Source organism: Podarcis filfolensis (genome assembly GCF_964270895.1).
Source record: "Podarcis filfolensis genome assembly, chromosome: 12".
Taxonomy (NCBI): domain Eukaryota; kingdom Metazoa; phylum Chordata; class Lepidosauria; order Squamata; family Lacertidae; genus Podarcis; species Podarcis filfolensis.
Genome location: NC_139614.1, coordinates 11,962,392 through 11,990,381, shown reverse-complemented (window position 1 = coordinate 11,990,381; position 27,990 = coordinate 11,962,392). Strand labels below are relative to the sequence as shown.

At 42.1% G+C, this 27,990-nt stretch overlaps 2 protein-coding genes across 6 annotated transcripts in view; both read left to right on the top strand.

The window, feature by feature from the left end:
• Positions 1–39: 39 nt before the first annotated feature.
• On the top strand, positions 40–9,571 carry LZTFL1 (leucine zipper transcription factor like 1). 2 transcript variants are annotated; one of them, XM_083578252.1, is made up of 10 exons: positions 40–183; positions 1,896–2,020; positions 2,370–2,564; positions 2,937–2,997; positions 3,914–3,982; positions 4,628–4,693; positions 4,795–4,872; positions 6,183–6,356; positions 7,318–7,421; positions 8,500–9,571. In XM_083578252.1, exons 1-10 carry the CDS (start codon positions 181–183, stop codon positions 8,516–8,518), a joined length of 894 nt encoding a protein of 297 aa, XP_083434378.1. In that variant the 5' UTR covers positions 40–180; the 3' UTR covers positions 8,519–9,571. The 2 variants fall into 2 exon arrangements, with proteins under 2 accessions (XP_083434378.1, XP_083434379.1); XM_083578253.1 differs by lacking the exon at positions 40–183 and adding an exon at positions 443–519.
• Positions 9,572–13,012: 3,441 nt separating this feature from the next.
• The window catches only part of SLC6A20 (solute carrier family 6 member 20), a 25,681-nt gene continuing 10,703 nt past the window's right edge, over positions 13,013–27,990 (top strand). For 2 of the 4 annotated variants that reach the window (XM_083578049.1, XM_083578046.1), the window contains exons 1-3: positions 15,479–16,320; positions 24,586–24,726; positions 26,686–26,777. In XM_083578049.1, coding sequence (XP_083434175.1) covers positions 16,200–16,320; positions 24,586–24,726; positions 26,686–26,777 — 354 coding nt within the window. In that variant the 5' untranslated portion in view covers positions 15,479–16,199. Of the gene's footprint in view, positions 13,253–15,478; positions 16,321–22,761; positions 22,823–24,585; positions 24,727–26,685; positions 26,778–27,990 lie in introns of those variants that run through there. The other 2 variants (XM_083578048.1, XM_083578047.1) reach the window with 2 other exon arrangements.

Sequence of the window (27,990 nt, the reverse complement as noted above, 5' to 3'; positions counted from 1 at the left end):
AATCCTAACGGCCGTTCCGCGCGCCTCAACTTCCGGCCTCGCGACGGTTTCCTCCCCCCCTCCTCTTCCGCCAACGGCATTCCGAAGGAGGGGGTCGCGAGCCTCCTGGCTCCGTCGCTATGGCAACCGCCGCGCTGTAAACCGTCGCCGCTTTGCCTCAGGGGCCGCCGCCGGTTCGTCATGGTGAGCAACCGGCGCGCTACCTCAGCCTCGCCCCGCTTCTTCTTCTTCTGCCCCCTCACGCAACGCTTAGCTACCCTCAAGCTTCCCGAGAAGGGAGAGACGAGGCCGTGGCGTCTCCCCACCCCTCAAGTGTGGCGCCTCCTTCGCCTGAGAGAGGCCTAACCAGCCTGGGTTTTTCCTCGCTCCTCACCCCCAACGCACCCACCCACCCGGGTTTAGAAATTGGGGGTTCATCCTGACTGAGGGAGCCTGAGCCTCCCTCCGTGATTCGCGGTCCCCAAAACCACGCCGGCCTTGATCCTTCAGCCGCCGCCTCCTCACCCCGCCCCCTTTCGTGTAGGACGGCGGGACTTCAACATAATTTAGGACAAAACAAAAAAAAATTTTTTCCCTTCCAGTAGCACCTTAAAGACCAACTAAGTTAGTTCTTGGTATGAGCTTTCGTGTGTATCTGAAGAAGTGTGCATGCACACGAAAGCTCATACCAAGAACTAACTTAGTTGGTCTTTAAGGTGCTACTGGAAGGAAAAAAAAATTTTTTGTTTTGACTATGGCAGACCAACACGGCTACCTATCTGTAACTGGAATAATTTAGGACATGTCTTTTTATGCTCGTTTGTTTTGGCCTACCCACACACACAACCCCGCGCCCGCCTTCTCCCAATAGTTCGTTGCCACAAATAGAGCTCCTCTTTTAATGTACAATGTTTTCTGATGTTTTTATATACATCATATGCATCATACATTTATATACATTATTTTATATATCTTTTTTGGGGGGTGTTATTGGGTTATTATTCTTATTTTGATTTTGTATATTGTGATCTTTTCTGTGAACCGCCCTGAGACCTCTGGGTATAGGGCGGTATATAAATTCAATAAATAAATATACATTGGGAGCCACTCAGAGTGGCTGGGGCAACCCAGTCAGATGGGCAGGGTATCAACAACCACCTTGGTATAACAACCAGGTATAACAACCACCTTGCAGGATGGATAGGGGAGGAATGTATTTCTGCACAGCTTTTAAGTGGGAGAGAGGCCCACTGAGTTGAGCTTGCTTTAGCATGTATTTTTTTTATTATTAAAGCTTTTCATAGTACACTGCGATATAGAAAACTAATGTAAATAAAAAACAGAAACAGCTACAAAAAAATACAAATAGAATAAATAATATACGGAGTCCTCTCACCATGGAAAACCCAACATTTCCTTGCCTCCAACCCAGGGTCCTCCATCAACCATCTACCACCCATGAGGGCGTACTTTCAAATAAATGCACATAAGAGATTGTAGGGTCATGAGGGTGAGAATTGGGGACCAAGACCCAATGACTTGTTGCTATGTGTTTTGGGTGTTTCCTTGGTTGGTTGGTTGGTTGTATCTGTCTCTACCCCTGAACCTCTGTAGTGCAATGGGTCAGTGTGTCTGGCTCTTAACTGGAAGATTGGTGGTTCATACCCACCAGCACTATGGAATGACTGTGGGTAGGATTCCTGTGTTGTAGGGGGTTGGACTAGATGACCCTCAGGATCCCATCCAACCCCATTATTCTATTATTATTCTTGTTTCTTTCTCAACAATGTATGGGACCTTCTACTGTCACCTGTACAATAGCTCTGGCTCTGAGTTTTAATCAATTCATTAGCAGGAAATCCAAATACGATACTTTATTGATATGAGCTTCATTGCTGTTTTTATTCTCATTGCAGGCAGAGCTGGGTCTGAATGAGCAACACCAGAATGAAGTTATCAACTACATGCGATTTGCACGCTCCAAGCGTGGCCAGCGTCTTAAGACGGTAGACTCTTGTTTTCAGGACCTGAAGGAAAGCAGGTACCATGAGGATGGAATACCTGTAATACAAATGTAAACACAAATGAAACCAATATTAGGAGTCATTCCTTAACAAACTATGGGAAGTGACATATTCCAGATGTCAGGCAGCCATGTTTGCTTGCTGATACTTATGTAGAAAGCAGGATGAAGACGCTTTTGGGACGATGGGCATAATTTGGAAGTGCTCAGTCTAGTGATGGGCTATAGCATTTGACTAGTTTGCCAATCATCTTACTAGAAAAATAAATAGTCATATAATATTTCAAGGTCTTGTAATACTGCTGATGCTTTGGGTTGTTAGCACGGTTATTTTTTTTAATTCTGTTTTGTGGGCTTTTCTGTTTAGGCTGGTGGAAGACACATATACTATTGATGAAGTGACAGATATACTGGATGGCTTGCAGACTGTGGTGCACAGTGAGGTGGAGTCAGAACTTATTAACACAGCCTATACCAATGTATTACTTCTGCGCCAGATTTTTTTCCAAGCAGAGAAGTGGTATCTTAAACTGCAGACTGACATTTCTGAGCTGGAAAATAGGTAAAATACTATAAAGAGAATTTTGTATCCACTTAAAATGTATCCTTACTAATAATGTCTTTCCCACCACAGTAGTTTCATAAAGGGCAGATTATAGCATAATACTGTTCATTCAGAAATATCAGTGAATTCATTGGAGGTTACTGCCTAGTAAGTTTGCAGCCTTAGTCTCAAAATGATTGGTTGTTTTTTTTAATCTAAGAAATGATTGTTTTGTCTTAATTAAAGGTTCTGTCTTGGCACAGTTTTTCCATGTAAGACTAAAGGGCTAATTCTTTCATTTTCTAACTTTTCATTGCTTTATGAATTATAGAATATAACTTGGTGTTCAGTAGAATTGCTTGACTAAAATATTTTCTATTCTTTTTCAAGAGACTTACTAGAGCAAGTTGCAGAGTTTGAAAAGTCAGAATTTACATCTTCAAATAAGAAGGTATGTGTCTGTTTCTAAAACTCACCAGATTTATTGTGAAATGGGGCTGTGAGGGTTTTGTGTGTGGTTCTTGTTTAAGGGGAAAGGTAACAGTAAAGAAAGTTCTTGCAGCTAGTGAGCACCCCTGCTGAACACAACATGTGAGTCCTTTGCCCTGAGTCAGGGAAGGAAGATTTTCTCATGCCGTTCTGTTCATGGAGCAAGCATAAGCTCTGAGAGAGTTTAGTACTGCTTTTGCCTGCTCCAAAGCTTGATGTCCTGTGGAGGTCACTGTCAGTCAGCTCTTCAGGGTGCAGAGAGTGGACAGGCTGACCCAGTTACCCAGCAAGCTAAGGAAAAAGCAGTGACAGCCCAGTTGTGGATGGGATGGAGAGGAAGGGGTTCTTTTCATGACTGGAAGACCAGCTGAGGCAATGTCAGCCCAAGATAGCAGACTTTTTAGGAGTGTAGGAATCCCCTTTTTGATCGCTACACCCCTCTTCTCTGATTACTCTAGCATGCACAGAGTATATGATTAAGGGCTCAGTGACAATCACAATTTTTAAAAGACATTTGAAGGCAACTGTGTGATTTTAAAAAGGCATCTGAAGGCAGCCCTGTTCAGGGAAGGTTTTAGTGTTGGTGCTGTATTGTTTTTTTACTATTTTTGTTGGGAGTCGCCCAGAGTGTCAGGGGCAACCCAGTCAGAATAAAGATGTTGTGGACTACAGTGCCCATCATCCCTAAACATTGGCTGCACTGGGTGGGGCTGATGGGAGTTGTAGTTCAAAACATCTGGAGGGCACCATATTTGCTACAATATGATTAGTCTTTCGGCCAAAGTATGGAAAGGCTGGAGCAATAATTGCTATTATAATACTTGTTAGAAAGAAAATGTTTAATTGAGTACTTTGTAACATTTTTGTGCCTACTGTAGCCTAATCCAGAGTTGGTGAAGCCTAAACTTACTCCATTGCATGAAGGAGCATCAGAATTATTGAACAAGGTAAAATTTGGTTTTTGTGATATTTATGGTGGTTCATTGTTGGTTCAACTGAACCTGTTTTATATTATTTCAAACTGTTTAGAAGTTACTGTAATTCCCATAACCTCTTCTTAGCTTCATAAGGTGTATGTGTCAGTGGAGTGAAATGGTGTGTGTAATCAAAAGAAACATGAGGGAGGGGACAGGAAAATATATTTAAAGGCGAAGCTTCTGTCAGAAAAGAGCTTGAAGCTATGTCTTCAGAAATGGAAGCTGAGAACTAGAGGATGTGCATAGAGCAGTCAAGATTAATGCATTTCTATCCCAAATTAAAGTGAGAACATTTCCCTGCCACCATCAGCCTTTAATGATTCCTTTAGATTGTTACTTTCATCGTTCCTCATTCTGTGGTGCCTCAACAGCTGCCTGGGGAAACAGGAATGTTAATTAGATGTGGATCCCACTTTTCATCCTAGTTTAATTTTCTGTACAGCTTCTATTTTTCAAATAAAGCAGGAACAAAGAACAGTATGCCAAATCCTAGTAACTTTCTTGGTCTCACGTAGGCATACATTTTTTTTTCTAGTCTGAAAAACACTTCTATGTGCTAGGCATGATGTATTTAGGGTTTGGTCAAGAGCAAGCTAATTTTTTTATTGTTCACAGGAAATAGCAAGACTCCAAGAAGAAAATGAAAAATTGAAGACTAGATTAAAGACCATAGAAGGGCATGTAAGTTTGCTTGAGATGTTGGTATATGTGTATCAAAAGAGTAGTAATTCTATTACTTTTCTAAAAAATATGTTCTGAATGTTGTTTTCAATCTTTTCCAGGCTACAAGTGCACTGGATGAAAAATCAAAGTTAGAGAAGGCTCTACGTGAGCTACAAATTGCCCAGGGAGATCAAAAGGTTTTCACATCATTTCTATTGAATATTGGTGTTTTGATAAAATTACTCCCATGTAGATTATTTTAGTAAATTTTCAGAGATCTTCTTGTTAATCTTATTTATCCAGATGTGATCATATGTAACACTGTTTTAAAACCAAATTTGAAGAATAATACCAATAAAAGAGGTTTGGCATTGCAAAATAAGAATTTCTCTTTGAGTAAGGTAACATCCTAAATTTGAGGCAGGCTTTAAATTTTCTTTCATACACCTTTTTCATTGTTATAATTCACATTTCCTGTTTTGTTTTGCTTTGCTTTCTAATATGGTTTGTGGTATGTATTTGATTTCTCATTTCTAAGCATTTCAGCACTTTGCTCCAGGGTTTACACTTATACTAAACTGTGGTGCATCTGCTACTGTCAATTTAAAAGTGTTTTCATCAATTCTCTAATTCTGAAAGTCCTTTCCATGTTTACTCAAAAGTACCCATTGATTTCAGACAGGCTTTATGTAAGTTTTCAGTAAGTTCAGAAAAATTATATGCATGCTTCCTTGGAAGAACATCGCCTTCCCAAAGTCCAGTGTCTCTTTTACCTGGCTATGGGAAGGCAGTGCAAGGGCTGGGTGGGGGTATCAAATTTTGGTCTCACCCCCCTCTACCCCACGCAACAAGGCAGTGTGTGACTCATGGGTTCTATGTCGAACTACTCTTGTGGCCCACTTGATATGAAAAGTTGGGTCACCCTGAGCTATGTTATTAAAATAAACAGAGTACTCATATATAATCAAGTGTCCAGGCACTCTTTTAAGTCACCCTGACAAGAAGGGACTTGTTTTTAGGCAACATTGTACATATTAAGTATACCATTATTTTCTACATTGCTTTCCAGAATTAAGATTGTACTATGCCTACTATGTCAGCTCCACTTCAGAGTTCTATCTTTGATTTTTAAGTAAAGACATAAAGTTACTGCTTTTATCATCCTCCTGTTCTGGAAAAAACGAGGCTGAGTTGATGTCTGAACTAGAATGCCTCCAGCTGATCATTAGAAGAACTCTATAATTAAGAAATACTGCCATGAATTTTCTTTTTTTCCTCCTCCCTTCTGTTCCCTTTTTCTTTTGTGCTCAAGGGCAGTTACTTTCATACATTTGTAAGATGCTTTGGGAACCTTTTTGCTTAATAATTGAAATAGAGAAATAAGCTCATTGTATATATTTTTATAATTTGAAACTTCAGATTTTTAGAGAGAACAATTGTTTACTCTTGTAACCAATGGTCATGCATTTATTTAATTAAATCATGAATATATATTTTCTTTTTTCAGTTTAACCCAACTCAGGATATTAGTGAGTTAGAAAATACTATGGCTGATCTGAAGTGCAAGCTTGAAAAGACTTTGCAAGACAGTACTGCAAGCCAAAAATCATTGGAAGAGAATTTGGTAACAACAAAGCATGACCTTCTTAAGGTTCAGGACCAGTTGGCTATGGCTGAAAAGGTTAGTTTTTATTCTGTTGAATAGTTATAGTCATTACCACCTTCCTTAACGCCTGTAACATAAGGCATTGATAAAAGTGCACCAGCTTTTTCTGAAGCAGAATATTGTTATGGCACATATACACAGGGGCAGTAACTCAGATCCAGTGTTTCTGTGCATGCAATTGACACATGTTTTTTTCAGCACCATATTAATTGGTGTTCTGCTTGCCATCAACACCTGTGGGCACAGCTTGACAGAAAATACCTCAAATGTGAGTTTTTCAACCCTCTTCCCCCAGTTTGCTTGCAGGGTTAAACTGCAGTTTGCTTGCTTTTTAAAAAAATACATATTTTTGTGCAATTCTGACTTACAGAATTGTAAAAGATCTGTAGATCTGTAAATAAAAACAAACTAGGACTGCTTAGTGCTCTGAGTGTACAGTGTGCTTGTGCAACATCTGAGAGCAAGAGGCGGCAGGGTGCCTTCCTGCTGCAAAGGAAACACTGGCTGTTTTGTTTTTCAATCTCTGAGAGCTCCATGCAGCAGGAAGACTGTTGGAGCGGTTTGAAAATACAGTGAAAGGAGGCTCAGGGTTGATTTGATTCCTTTCCCCACCCCTCAACAACACAATCAGATCCTGGATGCTTTATGCTGAAGCTGAATATCAATTGGAGAAGGCTGGGGAAGAGGAATTATATTAGTTTACAGATGTTTGGCACACATGTACATGTTCCACTCAAAGCATTGAGCAATCCCAAATATTTATTTTTGTTTTTGCAGGTTTTTTGTAGGTTGCTCCTGTAAGGAGCAACAAGAAGTAGAGGCAATAGAGGTCACCTGCTAAAATGTCACTACCCATGTGACATACCACTCAGCCAGCCAAACAAATGCTTTAAGGGGTTTTTAAGTGAGAGTTGTTAAATACACAAACAGTGTCTATTTCACTTTTAAAAATAACAAAGTAATTTCAAATTAACAGGAATTGGAAAAGAAGTTCCAACAAACAACTGCCTACCGCAATATGAAAGAGATTCTCTCCAAGAAGAATGAACAGATAAAGGAATTACGAAAGAAGCTTTCAAAGTAAGCAGTGCTCGTTCATTTGTCCTCTCAGCATGCGGTTTGTATGGTAATGTTTGCTTTTGCAAAACTTTTAAGAGCTAGATACTTCCATTATCTGAAAACAGGCTGTCCAGTGAGCTTGCTTCTGATGCACTTGAACACTTGGGACGAGCTCAGTAAAAATTTATTCCTTTTTCTTTAAAATGCTGACCTTCATGCCATAGTACAAATGACATCAGAAACCCCAACATTTTCCAAACCTGTTTGCCAGTCAACACAAATTACTGCTGTGTCCGAAACGCAAGTGTAAAGCTGCCTTGGACATTCAGATCTAGCTGCAGAGTTCTTTGGATCGCAGCCTGAGCTCCTGATGTTCTTTCTACAACTTAGGCAATGAGAACCCATAAACATGCACACCACAAGAGGTGGTCCTTACTGAAGTGCTGCAGAAAGGAGACGAGTAGCTCCTTCTGTTGACAAGATACAATGGTGGCAGATTACACTTCAAAAAATTAGTAAGAATACACTAATAGACAGTGGAGGTGGACACTCGCCTGGCTTCTGGTCACCTGTATTGCTGCTGCGTACTGAAACACGGTTATGTGAGGGCAGCATGGTGCCAATGTGTTCATATCTCACTGTCATGTTCCCTTTCATTTCCCTGGTATGTAGCAGCAGTGAGGCAACCAAAGGTCAGATGGGTGCTGTCTCCCCACCCCACTATCCACTGCTGCAATACACTTTTCATCTTCCTCCAAATGTGTATAGAGAGCTAAGTAACCCTAGTGTATATCTAGTCACTTAGATCTTTAGAGTGTCCATCTGTTTCAGTACTGTTTCATTGAAATTGCACTGCAGAACTGGAATGGAATGGCTCAAATGGAGCTTTCAAATTCATAGGGTTTTGAGCTGCTTGGATAAGGTTTATAAATTCTAGGGTTATGTATTAAGATGGTAAATTATCAGTTTATTTTGTAATTCAAAATAAATTAGATTATTGGCAACGTCTTATGTGATTATTTAATCATTACCTTCCTATCTTGCCTGTTTATTTAAAAAAATATATTTTAATCTGTTTTCTTATTTCTTTTTCTTTTAGATACGAACCAGATGATTAAGGTCTGAAGAGCATTTGCTGTGTTAAACTGCCACAAAAAGAAAATGCATAGGATTTTAAATATATGAAATCTATTTTCCCCAATATGTTGGGATTTATGCTTTCTAAGGAGTTTATTGTTTTCTTTTTCTGAAAAAAAAGTTTATTGATAGGAAGCCGTAATAGAATTGAGAGCAAAGAAAAGGCATAGTCTTTATTTCTGTACTTCATGTCTTTGGAATAGCTATCTTGTGGATTGCCTGGAAAACTACAAACATGGAGGTATTAATTCTTGTGAAGTAGAAAGATTTATTTTAAACAAAACCAAAAGTTCAAATTCCAGTTCTTTTCATACCTATAAGGTACAGACCCAAAGAGTTAAATTCCTGTAATTTACATGCTTCTCAAACATGGCCTTTCTTTTACAATTGTACTAGGAGCAGTGATTCTCTAAGTAACTTGTTAATTCATACCTGCTATTTATTTTAAAAATTATTAGCTCAGTAGTTTCAAAAGAGCTTCTGCACTAAAGGGAGAAAAACAATCTGTTTGTTATGTGTAGGAAGTGGAAAAGCTGGTGCTCAAATGTTAACTAACTAGTAAAAATATATTTTTTGTTTTACACATCTAATTGAACTTACGCTATCTTAAATTTCGTTATTATATCACAAATGTAAGGAATCCCATCTCCAATACACCTTCCATTCATTTCTCTGATGGTTTGCACAGAAACTCTGGATACTCCACACTGAAATCAATAGCTTATATGCAGCAAACAGCCTTTCTGGAATCTGTCCATATATCCCAGGAAATATATATCACATTCTAGAGGTAAATGTTCAATAGTAGAACAGAAAGTAGAAGTTTTTTTCCCCAAATCTGCTAAGTTGGCAACAGACTAGATGAAACTATTGTTACTTTTGGGAGTGACAGGTCAACCAGTCTTCATCATGCAAGTATTCCAACCTTTTGGGTTCTGTGTATTTGCCAACCATATATTGCTATATATTTTGTCTTTGTTATATATGTTATTAAATTCCTAATTTAATTAAATTCCTAATTAAGGCTAATGAAACTTCTTGCCTCCCAAATGCTGGGTCTGAAGATTCCTTTCCTCTGTCAGAGAAAGCAACCCTTTGGCTCTAGCCCCATGAATTTCTCCTTTAAAACCTTTAAAGGCTTTTCTAAGAAGGTGACAGGTTCTAGTGACAGAGCCTATAAATTACATATTTTACCGATACTTTACCATAGTGTGTATTTGTGTCTTGCATACCTGCTGCTTCGGGATTGCAAAGAAGCTCCTAAATACTTGTGGATATAAATTACCAAAAAAAACCCTCAAAAATATAAAATTGAATGATTCCTTTCCTCAGGCAGCATATACTAGCATTAATCCCACACTCATTTTTAATAAAATAGATTTTGTTCCCTGGCTGTACCTCAAAATTTGAATCGGATGCATTTACAGTAATAGGAGGTTGCAAAAAATAACTTTTTTTTTCCAATGTGCTTTTGTGCTTATGAAATGAAGCATGTTTTCTGTCAGTCAAAATTTAAGCTGTTTCACATTGCCATGACAGAATAAACAGCTTGCATAGCAGGGAAGCGGCTGAATTCAGTAGCTGGTCACTAATTGACTTGGAAGTGGTTCAAAATGGTAATACTTTAACTGTTCAGTATGTTTCATATGTTTTGACTGCATTTGTCTAAAAATTAGTGTAAACCAGTATACTTAAAAACATACCCATTTTCTTTGATGTGTCATAAAGAAAAAACAAGGGTCATACAGTCCTTACTGAAATAGCTCTCATGACATTTGGGGGCAAATGGTAGATTGTTGGATGTGGGGTATAATTTAGACTGGAGGAAATAGCCCTAACACAGCAGCCTCAATCCAAATCACAAACACACTGTGTGGCTGCTCAGATTTCCCAATATCTTGTCTCATCTGGCCCTCAAAAGAACTACTAACAGCAAATAAGCATAACAGAACAAGCAACTATACTTTGTTGCTTGTTTTAAGGCAGGCTACTTTCTGTGTTCCTGGTTTAAGTCATGAGGACCTCTAGTTTGGGACTAAGGCACTTTACATGACTAACAATGCAGTCCCTAACCATATCTACTCAGAGGAAAGTCCTACTCGCAGGTCAGTCGGGTTAGGGTTGCAGCCTTACTCTAAGGGTACTTCTATAGGTGGGCTTCATTTGTAAATGGGTCCGAATTTACTGGATAGCCTACTTGACATTCCCCAGATTAAATGTGGTGAGCAGCAGGGAATACCAGCTAACATTCTGATATCAGTAATATTGTGTGGATGCTGGGGGGAGGGGCGTTATCCCTGCAAGCATAAACGGTACTAAACATCCATCTGGAAGTACCCCTAATCTGATGTTGCAGCAGTGATACTTAGAATCATAGAATCATAGAGTTGGAAGAGACCACAAGGGCCATCGAGTCCAACCCCCTGCCAAGCAGGAAACACCATCAGAGCACTCCTGACATATGGTTGTCAAGCCTCTGCTACCTTGGTGCTACCTTTTAGACTCTTACATAAAAACACTGAGAAGTTTTGTTAATTTAACGCCACAGTCTAAATTAAAATATAAAATATTGTGAAAGTGGGTCAAAGACTGAATGATTTCAGTCAGTCTTTCCCTATGATCTTCATTACTGCGCTTAGTGCACATTTATCATGCCATAAATTGGTTATTAGGAAGGTGACCCAAGCTATTTTACATGTATGAACACATAGGTGTTTAATAAAGTGACCACTCTGGAGCCCTTGTCCTTAAATAATTTCTATGCACCATATCTTGTTTATTTTATCCTATCAGATCTCTTCAGCTCACTCATTTTTTCCATGATACTCCTCCCAAACTCATCATATAATTACGACTGCAATCCACTACAACTTTCCCTGGACATGCCCAAAATAGTGCTGTTAATCTATATTACACGGTGATATTCCCAGCCAAGGAAAATGTTTCATTCAAATTATTATCTGGTGCTTTATCTGATGTTCCATTCAAGCAGAAATCTGGCTATGAGCAAGCAGGTTTGCACTCTACTTATCTTTCAGATTGCCCATCATTTATTAACTTGTCATAAGAAGCTGATGTTTGACAGAATTGCCATTACGTATTTTTACAAGGAAGGTCAATCACTGATCAGTTAGATACCAAGAGGAGTCAACAGCAAGGCTTCCTGCTCCTCCTCTGGAGTGTATGCGTCCCAGTTAGACTTACAGGAAATGCCCTACATATATGCATCTCCCACTCCTGTGGCATCACTGACTTTCTCCCAGTCGCATCATGGAATCGTAGGGCTCTTCCTACACAGGTTCCTTGTAAACAATCGGGAGGTATATCAATTTTGTTAAAATGAATACATTCCCATTGGGTTCACAGAGTTTTCTGCATTAATAGCACACAGGCCTATCCATGAACCTCATATGAGTTATAGAATCCCCTCTTCCACTGCCAGAGTCAGGGGACTTTCCCCCTAGGTGCGGAGCCGGGGGGGGCGGAGCGAAAAATGCAAATGTTGCCTTCATATAGTTTCTAAACACTAGGCTAGTTTCTAAACACTCACACCCCACTTTTATTTGGAGTGTTAGGGGAGGAGTATGACCTCTGGTGGGGGACACGTTCTTCTGGGGTAGTTTGTCTATCTTTGGTCCCCATCATGCACTCGGTTCTCACCTGTGGCTTCTAGAAGCTGTCAGCATGACAGTGCCACACCCAGAAAATGGCTTTGACTGACCAGCTAAACCAGGTGAAGGTAGCCCATGGGTCTCAAGCCCTTGGAGAGTTAGGGACTCGCTGGAGAGTTAGGGACAGGCTCCAGCAGATTGAGCAGATGAGACTAGTAGTGGTTCCAAAGGTCAAGAAGGCAGTTTCTGTACGTACTGTGGAAGGAAGTGAGGGACAAATGGGGCTCGTCCACCTGGCAAGGTAGACCATTTAGGGGAAGGAAAGCTCTGATCCTAAACTTCCACTGCCTTGTGGGATATCTTCGGGAAAAGAAAAGGCTAAGGAGCGAACCCTACACAACTCTGGAGTGGAGTCCTTAAGACGGGTGCATGGCACCTTCTATGTCTCCTTCCAGCAACTCCTGCAGCCAAGCGGGTGCCAAACATACTGCTCTGCTTTCCTTCAGACCACACCAGCGAGGTTTAGAGAAGGGGTCTTGTCTGGGCAGCCCAGGATTCCCATGATGTTATGAACTGGCATGACGACAGGGATGCCGGTGAGGGGTGTAGTTGGGACTGGGACACACCAGGGCAAGCAGGAGACAGGGAAAGTAGTATTCACTGGGTGATGGAGGATGGGGAGGGGATGGGGTCAGTACACAAGAACCAGAGTAGCAGGACCCATCACCAGAGCCAGAAGGACCCCTGTCTCCACAAACACAGGTGTAGGGAGCAGTGAGAGGGACATTCCAGGAGACTGAGGCAGCCAAGGGCCCACAGCCCAGCTCCCTGGCTGACCAGGTGAGGCTCACTAGATCTGGGAGGTGTGTGATTCCTCTGCTGGATTAGGTTTGGGACAGGTGAGGGTCACAGGCCTTATCAAGCCCAGATGCTGCAATCAGCAAGCAAAGTGTAAAAGGGAAGCAGAGCTGAGGTGCTGTGTCTGCTCTAACACCCATGTTGGGGGACCTCGACTTGGATGTACCTGGACCTCTATGGGACTGGACTTCGGATCTATGGATTGACCCCTGGTCTTTGGACTTTGACATACGGACTTGTGACCAGGTAGGCCAGGGTTTCAGGACACACACACTGCCCAGGCTTGTGCCCCAAAGAGGTCACTTGCTGCTAACACAGCAGTTTGACCTCCAGAGGCTATATTCTGATCCTGATACCAGACTTGTACGTGATTTCTACTGTGAGTGAGACTCTTTTGTGAGCCTCTCAGGGCCAAAAAGCAGAATATAAACCAAATAAGTAAATTTTGTGAGTTTTTTTGGGGGGCGGCAGCAGTTAGGCTGTAAGCTGAGACCCTTTCTGGATCCAGGAAATGTTAAAATCTAAGCAAGGGTTCAAATTCCTACAATAGCCAGGCTAGCTTCCTGGTGAGGCAATGGCTTAATTATGGGTTGTTAACAAAGTGAAATATACTCAGAGTCGCAAAGTGATTTCATGCTCTTTATTCAGCTCATAGTGGTGAGGAGGAATGAATGAAAGTCCCCTCAAAGTATCTGCTTTATATACATTATTTACACAATGGGCTGCACATGATTGGCTAATTCCGGAATTCTACTGTAAGCCAATCAGGTTGTGGATTCACTTCTATCTGGAGCATGATTGGGTGGTTCCTGCCAACCAATCATACTGCTGCATTGTTCTAGGACCAATCAGACTGCTGCATTCTGAATCCTATTGTTCTAGGACCAATCAGACTGCTGCAGTTTGGATCCTATTCAACTCAGTACATAACACAAAGGCAGTGGTTCTGTGCCAGAGGACAAATAGGTGGGCCATCCTTTCTCAGCTGTTTGGAGGTCAGAGTCGAGAGTTGGGTTATGTGAACTAGAAGTTGGAACTTGTCAAGGCTGCAGGCCGGGCATCTGGAAGACAGAGCCATGCCTGATTTCTGTTGGAATCCACAGCTGTGGTAATGGGAGAAGCCAGACCCTCTTGGGGTGATTCTTTATTCTGCTTCAGGATAATATATCAGATATTTGCTTTACCAGACTATGAGCAATTCCAGACTGTCGCTATTTTCCAGTGGGAGTCAACTGCATGCTGACAAGTTCAGTTTGTACAATTAAAGTTGATTTGGAGTCCTTGTGCAACAAACAAGCTCCTCTTGCTTTGCTCACCCCCCCCCCCCCAAAATTAACTTTTTGCGATAAGAAAGTGAGGGGGGAATGCACTGAGAGTGTGGGAGAACATTTGCTGGTTGCAACATCTTCTAACCTCCCTGCAAGCATAGCGGAATGAATGCTCAATAAATTGGTGATGTCTTCTAAGCTCCTTGCAAACTTTGTGCTAACTAATCAGGATTAATCCTCAATAAACAGGCTGCCTGGAAGCAGCAAGACTAGACTTCCCACTCCCCGTCATTTGTGATGTGCATTTGTGATGATTTGTGCTTGTGGTTATGTGATTCTGCTGTCAGTATAGTTTGCACCTGCAAAAGACATGAACAAGCCTGCTGCATGTGGTGTGGTGTTGTGTAGTTGTTGGAGTGTTGGACTAGGACAGTGTGTCTCAAACTTAGGTCTCCAGATGTTGGGCTAAAACTCCCTTCACCCCTAGCTATCGGGACCAGTGGTTGTATTCCAACAACAGCTGAAGACCCAAGTTTGAGAAACACTGGACTGGGACCTGGTACTAGGACCTAGGTGCTGGGAGACCAGGGTTCAAAGCCAAGAGGGCATGTTAACGATAATAGGCCACAAATCTGCCTCAAAACGTTCATGATACGTACTCCATCGAGCATACATCATTGTCCCAGAGCATTCACCACAGTGATAGATGGGATATAAATTACCCATCTGGCTGGGTTTCCCCAGCCCCTCTGGGCGGCTTCCAACAAAGATTAAAAATACATTAAAAATCACACATTAAAAACAGGGCTGCCTTCAGATGTCTTCTAAATGTCAGGTGGTTGTTTGTTTCCTTGACATCTGATGGGAGGGCGTTCCACAGGGCGGGCGCCACTACCGAGAAGGCCCTCTGCCTGGTTCCCTGTAGCTTTGCTTCTCACAGTGAGGGAACCGCCAGAAGGCCCTCGGAGGCTGAACGATGGGGGTGGAGATGCTCCTTCAGGTATACTGGGCCGAGGCTGTTTAGAGCTTTAAAGGTCAACACCAACACTTTGAATTGTGTTCGGAAAGGAAAATATCCTTTCTTTAAACTCCTCTGTAAACATTGGTCGTGCCCACAACATATATTAAAAAATTCAGCATCTCCCCCCCCCCCGCAAAGAATCATGGTAACTGTAGTTTTCCCTTCAAAGAGATTTACATGGCATCTACCTCAGTATCTCGGAGAACCAAGCTGATTCAGAAACAGCTTGTCCTCCTAACCTAAGTTGAACAATGTGATGTGTGAAAAATATTTCTGTGATTTACCCCATCTAGCCTCCTGTGTTTTCCATTTTATAATCCTTTTTCTGAGCAAAAGCCCCGCGTGGTTGTTTTCGATATGTGAGGAGAACCTTTCCCCCTGCCCCACCCCAGGCATCTGTGAGGTAATTTGCAAATGAAATGGAATGTTTTGAAGGCGGCGAGTGCCGTAACCCAAACCCATACTGTGTGGTATGTTTCCCCCTACAAATAATTAAACACAAGATGTTGACAGGTGCAAATAGTTCCCAAAGCCCCGTGGGCCTGTCACAGTGTAATCCTGTGCAACCCCAAATGTTTTTTGACATTAAGACCAGCATGGGGCGAAACCAAACAACCGCATTTCAGATCTTTCCCAGAAATGCTGAGTTGAAAACCAAACATTATTTGCTGGTTTTTACAGCTTGCTTTCCACCTCCCTATTTACCTAACTGGCATTCCCACTTCACAAAGTGCCTGTTAATAAGATTAGCAATTAAAAAGCTTGGCTGGCAATTGGCAAGCATGTTCTCCTCGGAGTTGGTTGGAGGCGCTTGCGTGTGTCTCCAGCAGGGCTTGAGGAGCACCTGAAGGAGGGAAGGCAAAGGCACGCTCCGCCGTACGCAACCCAGCACCACAGAGCAGAAATGGAGAAAGCCCGGCCGTTATGGGACAACCCCTTGCAGTTTGTCTTTGCCTGCATTTCTTACGCAGTGGGACTAGGGAATGTATGGCGCTTTCCCTATTTATGCCAGATGCACGGAGGAGGTAAGCGTGAGTTCCTGGAGTTTACTCTGAGCATAGAATCGGCGTTCAAGCACCCTGGCTTGCAAAGCCGGGTTGTCTTTTTCAGAAGAGTGTTGGATGCTGGATAGGATTCCCCAGGTTGAGAAAGAAATAAGATGTTATGTTTTAAGGTGGGTCAAGAGCAATAGCCAAAGGTCTCAGCATCCTCTGATGTTCACCGGCTCTCCTATCCACATGCTCTTTCCGTCCTCAGTTGAGTTCCAGAGTCGGACTTAAAACTGTAAGTCAGTAGTCAAGGTTTTGTTCCTTTAAACTTTAACCTGGTGCCTGAGGTATATTCTCGTTATGCTATCAGTTCTGACAGAGTCTCTTGTCCTAACTGAGGTGAGCTGAACAGCTGCATGCTCCTGAAGTCATGGGTGGTTTTTACATGCCAGTGGAGAGCCACTTCGCTTTCTTACAGATGCATGTCATCGCATGGGTTCCTAGTGTGGCACATGCGCCCAGAGAGGCCTTCCTTGGCATCTATGGAGTCCTGTACCTATCAACTACTCGCCACAGAAATTAGGATTGACAGAAACCCATCTGTTGACGTCAATATACAGTGGTACCTCAGGTTACAGACACTTCAGGTTACAGGCGCTTCAGGTTACAGACTCCTCTAACCCAGAAATAATACCTCGGGTTAATAACTTTGCTTCAGGATGAGAACAGAAATCACGCAGCGGTGGCATGGCAGCAGCGGGAGGCCCCATTAGCTAAAGTGGTACCTCAGGTTAAGAACAGTTTCAGGTTAAGAACCCGAGGTACCACTGTAATAGCCTAGTTTCATCAAAGGAGTGGCAATTTGAGGGGTTGCACCTAGGAGCCCCCTTCTCCCCTGACAATTAGACTTGGAATAAAGTTCTACTGCCATCCCAGCTGTCCTCTCCCAGAAGATCTCTCTCTGTGTCTCCCGCTCACACACACAACTTGGGGCGGAGGGGAAGCAAAAATACAGTTTTTCAAGACTAGTTGCAGGCAGGGGGAGAACCTAGACTGCGGTTGCAATGTGTGCCCAGTGCCCAATTTATCTGGTCTGCATATGCCCCAGAAAGTTGGTGGTCCCTGACATAGGGAACAAGAAGACACATTGCAGCAGAATCCCGTTATTCATGACGAACAAGGGATGGAAGCCAATCACTCGTTCTATACATGACTAGAGAAAGGCCTGTGAAACTTATCAAGTATGGTTCTCATGCCCCTTCTCTGTAGGCCTTTCTGTTCATCCCATTCTGCATTGCTTCCTTCCCCTGCAGGCCACCAAATCGGGTCCTGAAGGTTATGAAGGAGAAGGGGCATCGCTGAGCTGTACTGTCTTAGGTTGTGGGCAGATGTCCCCAAATGCAGGACTTTTACACAGGATAGAATAGCAGTCAGTCATACTAACATGGGGGAAACTGCTGAGGGCCAAACCATGTATGATGATTGTATGAGAGAGCTATGATCAGAACTGACTTTTTTTTTACTTCAAAGTGGGGAGGGGACGATGACCCATTTTCACTTCAAGGGCAGCATTTCCTTCTGGGAAGATTTCTGGTGGGCCATCAGAGGCAAAAATGGGCCAAACAATGAATGCGAATTTTGCCTTTGTACACACACTAAGATGCCCCTCTCTCTGTCCAATGGTATATTCCAGCCAGGCAAAAACACTCAATGAGGATGCAAAGCAGGACCAACCAAGAGGGGGCATGGCCTGGCGAGAGTCCTGAGGGGTACATTGGCCTGGAGGACCACCTTTGTGCTCCCCGCCCCCCAGTGTGAGATTCCCCATCACTGCTTTAAGACTTCCATTGGGGTCTCCATTTTGAACAAAGCTGTGACACCACAGGAGGAATAGTTAACCTTTTCACTTGACATTGCTGCTCTGAACTGCCCAATAAGAGCAGCAAGCACCTGTGTTGGTTTCTTCTGTTGGAGTGCACCGAGGGGGAAACAGCATGAAAGTCCACTCCCCCACTGTCCCTGATCCAAGCAAAAAAAAAATGGGCTGTGTCGAGATCATGAATCATTTCGCCCTGAGAATCACTTGCTCCTGTCTGTATCCTGAGTTTTGATTCTTTTGTCATTGTTGAATTTCAGTGAATATGGCTGTATGCTGGGAACCTTAAAAAAAAAAAATCTTTGGAATGATGGCAGACCCTCCAATTGCCCCAATTTTCCAGGGACAGCTCTGGATTTACAGGAGCCCTCTCGGCTTCTGATTTGAGCCGAGAATGTCCCACTTTTCCTTAGTATGTCCCTAGTTTGAGCAGAGAAATGTTGGAGGGTATGGTGTTATGTGACCCCCGAGCCAAGGAGAAAAGTAACTATACAACCTTTAGAAGACATCTGAAGGCAGCCCTGTATAGGGAAGTTTTTAAATGTTTTCTTATGTGTGTATATATATATATATATATATATATATATATATATATATATATATTATAATATATATATATATATATATATAATATAATATATATATATATGGGACGCGGGTGGCGCTGTGGGTTAAACCACAGAGCCTAAAACTTGCTGATCAGAAGGTTGGCGGTTCAAATCCCCACAACGGGGTGAGCTCCCATTGCTGGGTCCCTGCTCCTGCCAACCTAGCAGTTCGAAAGGACATCAAAGTACAAGTAGATAAATAGGTACTGCTCCAGCGGGAAGGTAAGCGGCGTTTCCGTGCACTGCTCTGGTTCGCCAGAAGCGGCTTAGTCATGCTGGCCACATGATCCGGAAGCTGTACGCCGGCTCCATCGGCCAATAAAGCGAGATGAGCGCCGCAGCCCCAGAGTCGGTCACGACTGGACCTAATGGTCAGGGGTCTCTTTACCTTTACCTTTATGTTTTTATATATGTTGGAAGCCGCCCAGAGTGGCTGGGGCAACCCAATCAGATGGGCAGGGTATAAGCAGTAACATCATCATCATTATTATTATTATTATTATTATTATTATTATTATTATTAATGAATAGGGTGTCCCTATTTTCATCGGAGAAATGTTGGAGGGTATGTGATGACAAGGAGAGCAATGCATCTTCCACCTGCATTCAGGGACAACATTCCCACTAGTATAGATTGCCCTTAAACAGTGTCTGTTGGTGGACTGTGACATCTTGTGTCAGCTTTGAGTGATTGCTTCATCCACTCTTGTGATCTGGATTGCATCAAGTTACAACATCCCACCAGGAGGCTTTGTTTTCCACGGATGCTGGGGGTGAGCTACATCTTTGCTGGGCCAACACAGCCATCCTGTCCAGCCCAGTACTCCAAGCACACCAGATCACAGCCCTGACCTGCTGAAGCAAAGCTTCAAAGGCATCCAACTTGTACTCTGCAAGGAAGAAAAAATACCAAACATGTTGTCGGAGATGCGATGCATCCTGCTGTGTGCAAGTCCAAGGGACGAGGGGGAAATTCAGTTCACTTTGGGTTTTAATGCAAACCTACATGATTTGCATTTAAACTGTGCATTTCAAAAATTGTATATGTTCATGAAAATAACATAGCAAATCATTACATTGGGGGTATTGCTTGCAAATAATTGTGTATCAGGCAAAATTGCATACAAAAGTATTTGCTAAACTGCTGATGAGTTTTCATTAGGACTTTGGGGTTTTTTTAAATGCAAACGGTTGCAGAAATGTTGAGAACGGAGCTTAGAACTGGAAAAATTATAAATCAGGACAGATTTGCCCATCTGAAGGCAGCCCTGCAACACCAGACTGAGGTGTCATAACAGCCATTTGTTCTGTACGTTGCCTTACAAAGTCAGGGTACGGCAATAGTGGAGCAGATCCAGGTGCTCTTGGAGGAAACTGATTTTCTAGATGCATTTCTATCAGGGTTTAGTCCCGGCTTTGGCCCAGAAACTGCTTTGGTCACCCTGTATAAAGGCCTTTTTCAGGAGATGGACAAGGAAAATGTGTCCCTTAATTCTCTGCAACCTCTCAGTGGCTTTTGATACAATCAAGCATGGTATCCTTCTGGAGCAGCTGTCCAAGTGACAGGTGGGTGGCACCAATTTGCGGTGGTTCCTGTCCTACTTGGACGGTCCTTCCCAGAGGGTGATGCTTGGGGAGTACTTTTCAGCCCCATGAAGCCTTCAATGTGGAGTTCCTCAGGGCTCAATTTTAACCCCTATGCTATTTAAACATCTACACAAAACCACTGAGGTCCAGTATAACTGAAGGAGCATCTCCACCCCCATCGTTCAGCCCAGACACTGAGATCCAGCGCCGAGAGCCTTCTGGCGGTTCCCTTCCTGTGAGAAGTGAGGTTACAGGGAACCAGACAGAGGGCCTTCTTGGTAGTGGAATGCTCTCCCACCAGATGTCAAAGAGAAAAACAACTACCAGACTTTTAGAAGACATCTGAAGGCAGCCCTGTTTAGGGAAGCTTTTAATGTTTAATAGACTATTGTATTTTAATATTCTGTTGGAAGCCTCCCAGAGTGGCTGGGGAAACCCAGCCAGATGGGCGGGGTATAAATAATATTTTTTTATTATTATTCCAGAGTTTTGGAGTATGTTGTCAGCAATATGCTGATGACACACAACTTGACTTCTCTTTTACACACAACTTGACTTCTCTTGCCTCAGTAATGGACTGGATGAGGGCCAACAAACTGAAGCTCAATCCAGATAAGACTGGGGCACTGTTAGTAGGTGGTTCCCTAGACCAGATGGCTGGGAGGTGACCTGCTCTTGATGGGGTTACATTCCCTCTGAAGGAGCAGGTACAGCGTGTGGATCCTTTGCTGTTGCTTGAGGCTCATGGGGCCTCAGTGGTATGGAGTGCCTTCCATCAGCTTCAGTTGGAGGTCCAGGTGCTCCTCTGTCTGTACAGGGATACCCTAACTTCTGTCATCTATGCTCTGGTAACCTCAAGGTTAGATTACTATGGGGCTGCCTCTGAAGATGGTTCGGAAACTTCAGCTGGTGCAGAATTCAGCGGCCAGGTTGCTCATCAGGGCAAGATGGTTTGAACATATTACACTGATTCTGGCCCAACTGCACTGGCTACCAAATAGTTCTGGGGCCCAATTCCAAGTGCTAGTTTTTACCTACAAAGCCTTAAATGACTCTGGGCTAAAAGGACCCACAGATGGGGTTGTGTCTCGGTGACAGAGTATCTGTCTTGCATGCAGAACATCCCAGGTTTAATCCCTAGGATACCAAGTAGAATAATAGAATTGTAGTTGGAAGGGACCCCAAGGGTCATCTAATCCAGCCCCTGCAATGCAGGAATTTCAACTAAAGCATCCATGACAGATGGTCATGCAGCTCTGATTAAAAACCTCCAAGGAAAGGGAGTCCACCACCTTCTGAGGGAGACCATTCCACTATCAAAGCCTTACTGTCAGAAAGTTCTTCCTGATGTTTAGTTGGAATCTCCTTTCTTATAATTTGAAGCTGTTGGTGCTAGACTCTGGAGCAGGAGAAAACAAGCTTGTTCCATCTTCTATTTGACAGCCCTCCAGATTATTTGAAGATGGCTATCATAACTCCCAGGTAGGGTTGGAAGAAACCTCTGCCTGAATCCCTGGAGAGCCATTGCCAATCAGGGTTGACCAGTGTTTCCCAAACTTGGGTCTTCAGCTCCTTTTGGACTACAACTCCCATCATCCCTATCTAGCCAGACCAGTGATCAGGGATGATGGGAATTGTAGTCCAAAAGCAGTTGGAGACCCAACTTTGCGAAACACTGGTGTAGACTGAACTAGATGGTCTGAAACAGCTTCTGGTCTTTCCTACCTGAAAGCTTTCCTGACTGGGGCAAACAGCAGCTTCAGCTTCAATTTGCATTGGGAAAGCAGTATGGTGCGAAGGTTAGCCTCCTCTCCTAGCTCTGTAATCCAAGTCCAGATGGGGAGAGGGTCCATGATTTCTTTTTAACAAGAGAGGCTGAGCATAACCCGTCGCTGATCTCCAAAGTTTTGAAGCTGATAACCCTCTCCAAATTCTTAGTTCGTTCTTTTAGGCTCCTGCAATTATAAAAGGGCTCTGCTACAATGCCGAGGCTCTTAGACGCCTGAGAATTCCCTTTGCAAGGAAGAAGTTACCTAAGTTTTAAACAAAGGGGCTGTTAATAAAAAGGCACAAGCAGTGCAAATATTAATTCCCTGAAATAAAACGGATTATGGCTGAGCATTCACCTCACTTTCTCCGTCGGCTGCTATGCAGATTGCATTCATTTCTATTGCTCAACAATCCCCCCGCTTCAAGGAATGTTAATGCTGGAGATTAAACACCAAATAATAGATATTTACAGAAATACTTTGGCCTGCTCTGAAAAGAAAACTGGGGAAACCTTTTTATACAACCTCCCACCCAGCAAAAACAACCACAACCCTGTTTTGTTTTGTTTTGTTTTGTTTTTTGGTCAGACATGGTGACTCCAAGTCAAACACAGAAAGCTTGGACTAGAGGTTTTCTGAGAGGTTATGCTGCATGTTAGCTATGCTGTGGGAGTGTTGTTCAAAATGGCATCTCTGCGGTGAGTTCTCCCCGTAAAATGTAGGAAAGCATACACCTGGTGAGTTTGCCTATCACTTCAGGCAAACCCACCTAATTTATACTTTCCAGAACAATACAGGAAGCGAAACACTGATGTTAATTGACCAAGTAAATTTTATGGGAAAATAGTTTTGGAAAACTGTTACAATGATTTATACGGAAACTCAGCCAGGGGGATTTGAAGAAGTCACCTAACAATGTTAACAAAAGTGGAATTATTATAATCAGGATAAATGTTTGTTGGTTGGTTTGTTTTTCTTTTTCTTATCTGTTTGTTATAAATTTGGAAAATTAATAAAAAAAATTGAAGGGGAAAAAAAGAAGTGAAACATTGCTGGTCTTCGAAATTCACACCTCTCTAAATTTTGCAATGCAATTCTCCAGCCCAGTAATGTGTACAAAACTGGATACGCCAGGGTGAAGCATGCATATACATGAAACTACGGCTGAAAATAACATACAATAATGCATTATATTGGGGGGAAATTGCTTTGCAAAAAAAAAGTTGTACAGTATATTGAGCAAAATTGCATGTGAACGTGAGCCTATCAGGATAAATTTGCACTGAAGTGCCAGTGAATTTACATCACAAACTGATGTGGGAAATCTGGTTAAATGAGTTTAGGACTGGAAACTGAAAATGACAGGTTGGCCCATCCCTACAAGTCAGATCCATTGATTTAAAGGAGAAACTTCCTTTGGAAGTTTTAGTTGACTTCTAAATGCCACCGTACTCTTGATCTTTTTTCTCTTCCCTCGGTTAAATTTTAATGCTTTTTAAAGCAATTAGTTATCCTTTAACAGTCACAAGTCTGGGCTGTGTGAAAGATTTTCCATAATCACATCTGGAGTACAAATTTGTTTACAGGAAATGATTCTGGCATTAGCGACCAAGACAGGCTGTGGGAGATATCATCATCGCCTAAAATGTCTGAGGTGCTGTTCAAAATAATAATACCTTTAATAAACAATCCATAGACTTATAATCTAACAGACAAAAGAAAAATGAGATGAGAAAAGAAAAGAAAAAGCAATTCAGACACCAATTCTTACATAAACTTACACAACTTAGGCTAGAGTCATTTTCCTAGGAATAAGTCCCATAAAACTCATTAGGGTTTCCATGTATCAGATTGCACTTTAATGTTATAATTGCATGGGACCTGAAATATAGTAGGAATTGGAATTTTGTTCATTTGGAGTGTGTATACCCTCACACGTTATGTTACTAATGCAGCAATGGTTTGGATGAAATCGCTTCTTTGTATTTCCTTCCATTTATGTTCAGTATTCCTGTATTCCTCTCTATATAGTGTGGTAAGACCCTTTGTCTGGGTTTTAAACCAGAAAGCAGTTTATTCTGGGGGTGGTGAAAGCATAAGGGAGCTTCTTCTCTTTAAAAGACATCTGAAGGCAGCCCTGTTTAGGGAAGTTTTTAATATTTAATGCTGTATTGTTTTTAACACTTGATTGGAAGCCGCCCAGAGTGGCTGGGGAAACCCAGCCAGATGGGTGGAGTACAAATAAATAAATTATTAATAATAATAATAATAATAATAATAATAATAATAATAATAATAATTTATTATTTTAAATGTGGCGGGAATGTGAAAGTGTACAAAACGATTGGTGCGATATATTAGACCTGTCTGGTTGTATCGCAAGCACCGCTAATTAAAATATTTGTGAGCACATTCTGAAACCCATTTGTTTAATAAATATAACCTTTTGTTCCTCTTACAGGTGGATTTCTAATCCCCTACCTGATCATGTTAATTGTAGAAGGCATGCCCCTATTGTACCTGGAGTTGGCAGTGGGACAGCACATGCGACAAGGGAGCATTGGGGCATGGAAAGCGATAAGTCCTTACCTTTGTGGGGTTGGTGCGTTGTTGTTTTTTAAAATCTATGCAACTATTTTTCCTATCCCCCTGTTAAATTATTATTGCTTATTTGATGTGCTACAAAGACGACCTCTTCATGACATGCACACAACTTGTCAGATCTTTTTAAAGAATATTGAGAGACCTCCTAACAACAAAGGGACACGGTAAAGGGATGGTATCCACAATATACTACTCCAAAATCCCACAAAACAAAAAGCAATGGGAGGATGACATAGGCTATGATATTAACCCCATTCAATGGACCAGAACGTGGTCTAACCCCCCCCCTTTAAATCTGTATCAACGAAAAGAAAAGAACTCACTCTGAAACTCATCTACAAGTGATACCTAACACCAAGAAAACTAGCGCTAATACGCCCAGGAACCTCACCAAAATGCTGGAGAGGGTGCACCTCCATAGGCACATACCTCCACATGCAGTGGGAGTGCCCTAAAATCCAACTATTCTGGACAACAGCCATACGAGAAATATGTAAAATAACTAAGCAAGCATTAGAAATCACCCCAGAATTGGCCCTACTAAACATCTTCCAAGACAATAATGCCCATTTACACCACAAATAACTCATAACCCACCTACTTTCAGCAGCCAGAAACACCATAACCAGACACTGGAGAGACCTGTCAGAAGTAAGCATGGACCAATGGTACCAAATAGTATGGGAAACAGCCCTACTAGAAAAATTAACCAATAAACTGAAACTGACACGGGGACAAATAGAAGAAGACGCCTTCACCCCGGTATGGCTCCCCTTTATCACATACACAGCCCAACAAGACAATGACAAGAATCCACCAACAACATACAAATCAATATGGCTAACCTGATCCAAAACACCCACCCACCTCACTCACACACGAAAACAAAGATCACCACAGACAACCACAAATGAACAACCACACCCTAGGCCAACCCCACCTCTCTCATCACCAAAGAAACACAAGTGAATAGCAGAGAACCTGCACAAGCAACGCTGACACAAACCCCCACATATATTAAGTAAAATAGAAACATTGCCACCCCACCCCCACCCACCTTTCCCCCCTCCACCTCTTCCCCCCTTTTCTTCCTAATGTCTCAAGAAATGAAACGGATCTGTAAAAAATGTTACTTGAAAAAAGAGAGACATTGCACATACTTTTGTAAACCAAGAAAATCTTTAATAAAAATACATTAAAAAAAAAGAATATTGAGAGACCAGAATGTTTTTAAGAATATTGATTTCCCCCCTTCTACTCAGTTCACCCTGTGTTGGTGCCATTTACCCCCTCTGGTGAAAGAAAACTAAATATGCATATGATTCTTTCAAAACCATCTATATTAGAGATCGGAAGCAGTGTTTTAAGCTTCCATGTCTCTAAAATTGAAAGACAGAAAAAGTATGTTTGATTCACTTGCAGTATGGTGTGTCACATTCACACCCTGCTTTTGAAACACATAGATTCTCTCTGATGGGGGGAAACGTCACCAATCCACTTCAAATTCTTTAAGTGCAATGCTTCAGCAGTCAGCCATTTATTAGGAAATGCGTGTGGAGTGTTTATTCCTTTATTGTAAATGGAGCCTGACACGGTCTACTGAGAAGTAAGTCCCACTGTATTCAATGGAACTTACTCCCAGGTAACTGGGTCAAGACTGTGCAGCCCTCGCACTGCAATCCTAAGCATTTTTACTCAGAACTAAGTCCCACTGAGTTCCAAAGGATTTAAACTCTGCTATGTTCCTGAGCATCCTTCCTGATGTAGAATAGGATGTCCCTATTTTCATGAGATAAATGTTGGGGAGTAAAATATAAACCTAGATGAGATGATGTGAGGACATAGTGTAATATGTGTGGACCTTCCTTAGGTTAATTAGTTGGTTCTGATGCAGGAAGATATAGCTGCAGAAATGATGCCCATTTCCATAGCTCTCTTGTTTTCCTTTTATTTTTAGGAATTGCCAGTGTCGTCGTTTCATTTTTCCTCTCTATGTACTACAACGTTATAAACGCCTGGGCATTCTGGTACCTCTTCCATTCATTTCAGGTGGGTAAGAAAATGCTTTCAGCAGTAGAGTGCTGCACACAGTGGTTTCCCTCCCCTCCAGGATTGCGAAAATTCCACCAATCTGTCTGGCAGCTGTCATTGCAGAAGCCTTGGCTGAAAACGAAACCCATTTTATGATCAGCAGGGCAGAATATCGATGCATCTTCTTGTAAAAGCTTTTCTAATTGGGGGCAATCATGGAGTTAAAGTGTTCTCAGATTATTTTACCTGGAATCACACATTGGATTTTGCTCGTATGATAAGGAGCACGTTTTATGATGTTCCTGAGGCAGTCTAGTTGCACAGTGTCACTGAACTTGGAAATTTCATGGTACAATAATGTACAACAGCAATGTCCAAGCCAGCAGTCGATTTGCTTTTGACATTGGTGCTTCAATCACCCGGGCAGCAGAGGCATCTATTAACACCTAGAAGACATCTGAGTTGATGCTATACTTTTACAATTTGCTCTGTGTACCAGAAATGCATAGCAATAATTCAATGGTACCTTGGTTCCCAGACTTAATCCGTTCCGGAAGCCTTTTCCAAAACCAAAGCGTTCTAAAACCGAGGCGTGCTTTCCCATAGAAAGTAATGCAAAATGGATTAATCCGTTCCAGACTTTTAAAAACAACCCCTAAAACAGCAATTTAACATGAGTTTTACTATCTAACGAAACCATTGATCCATAAAATGAAAGCAATAATCAATGGACTGTATTATAAAATAAATAAGACAGTATTGCAGATGATAAAAATTAAACTTAGTTGTTTTTTTCTTACGTGCATTTCTGCAGTCACACAATCAATCAATCAGTAGCTGAACTGGGTTCCACACAGACACAAAAACAAGTCACAGAAATGAAGTCACAAGTCACAGTCACAATTCAGTCCCATAAAACGAAGAACAAGTCAGTAAAAAAAGCGAAAAAGCCACACAAACAAAAATGAAAAAATAGCAAAAGCTCCAAATATCACCTCGCACCTTGTGTGGGTGCTAGGGACTCCACAGCCGACAGACTCAACAGGAAGCCTCTGATTAGCAGTGGGGGCCTCAATTTATAAATGGAACACACTCAACAGGAAGCGGAACAAGTTCAGCTTCCAAGGCAAAGTTCACAAACCAGAACACCTACTTCCAGGTTTGCAGCGTTCTGTTTCCAAGCTGTTCATAAACTAAGCTGTTCTAAAAACAAGGTACCACTGTATAGGAA

What these genes read in the sequence shown, in the direction of transcription:
- LZTFL1 (XM_083578252.1), top strand. An exon ending in CATCAGAATTATTGAACAAG is followed by an intron (nt 3,983 to 4,627) that starts GTAAAATTTGGT and finishes TATTGTTCACAG; the next exon opens with GAAATAGCAAGACTCCAAGA. An exon ending in TTGCCCAGGGAGATCAAAAG is followed by an intron (nt 4,873 to 6,182) that starts GTTTTCACATCA and finishes TTCTTTTTTCAG; the next exon opens with TTTAACCCAACTCAGGATAT.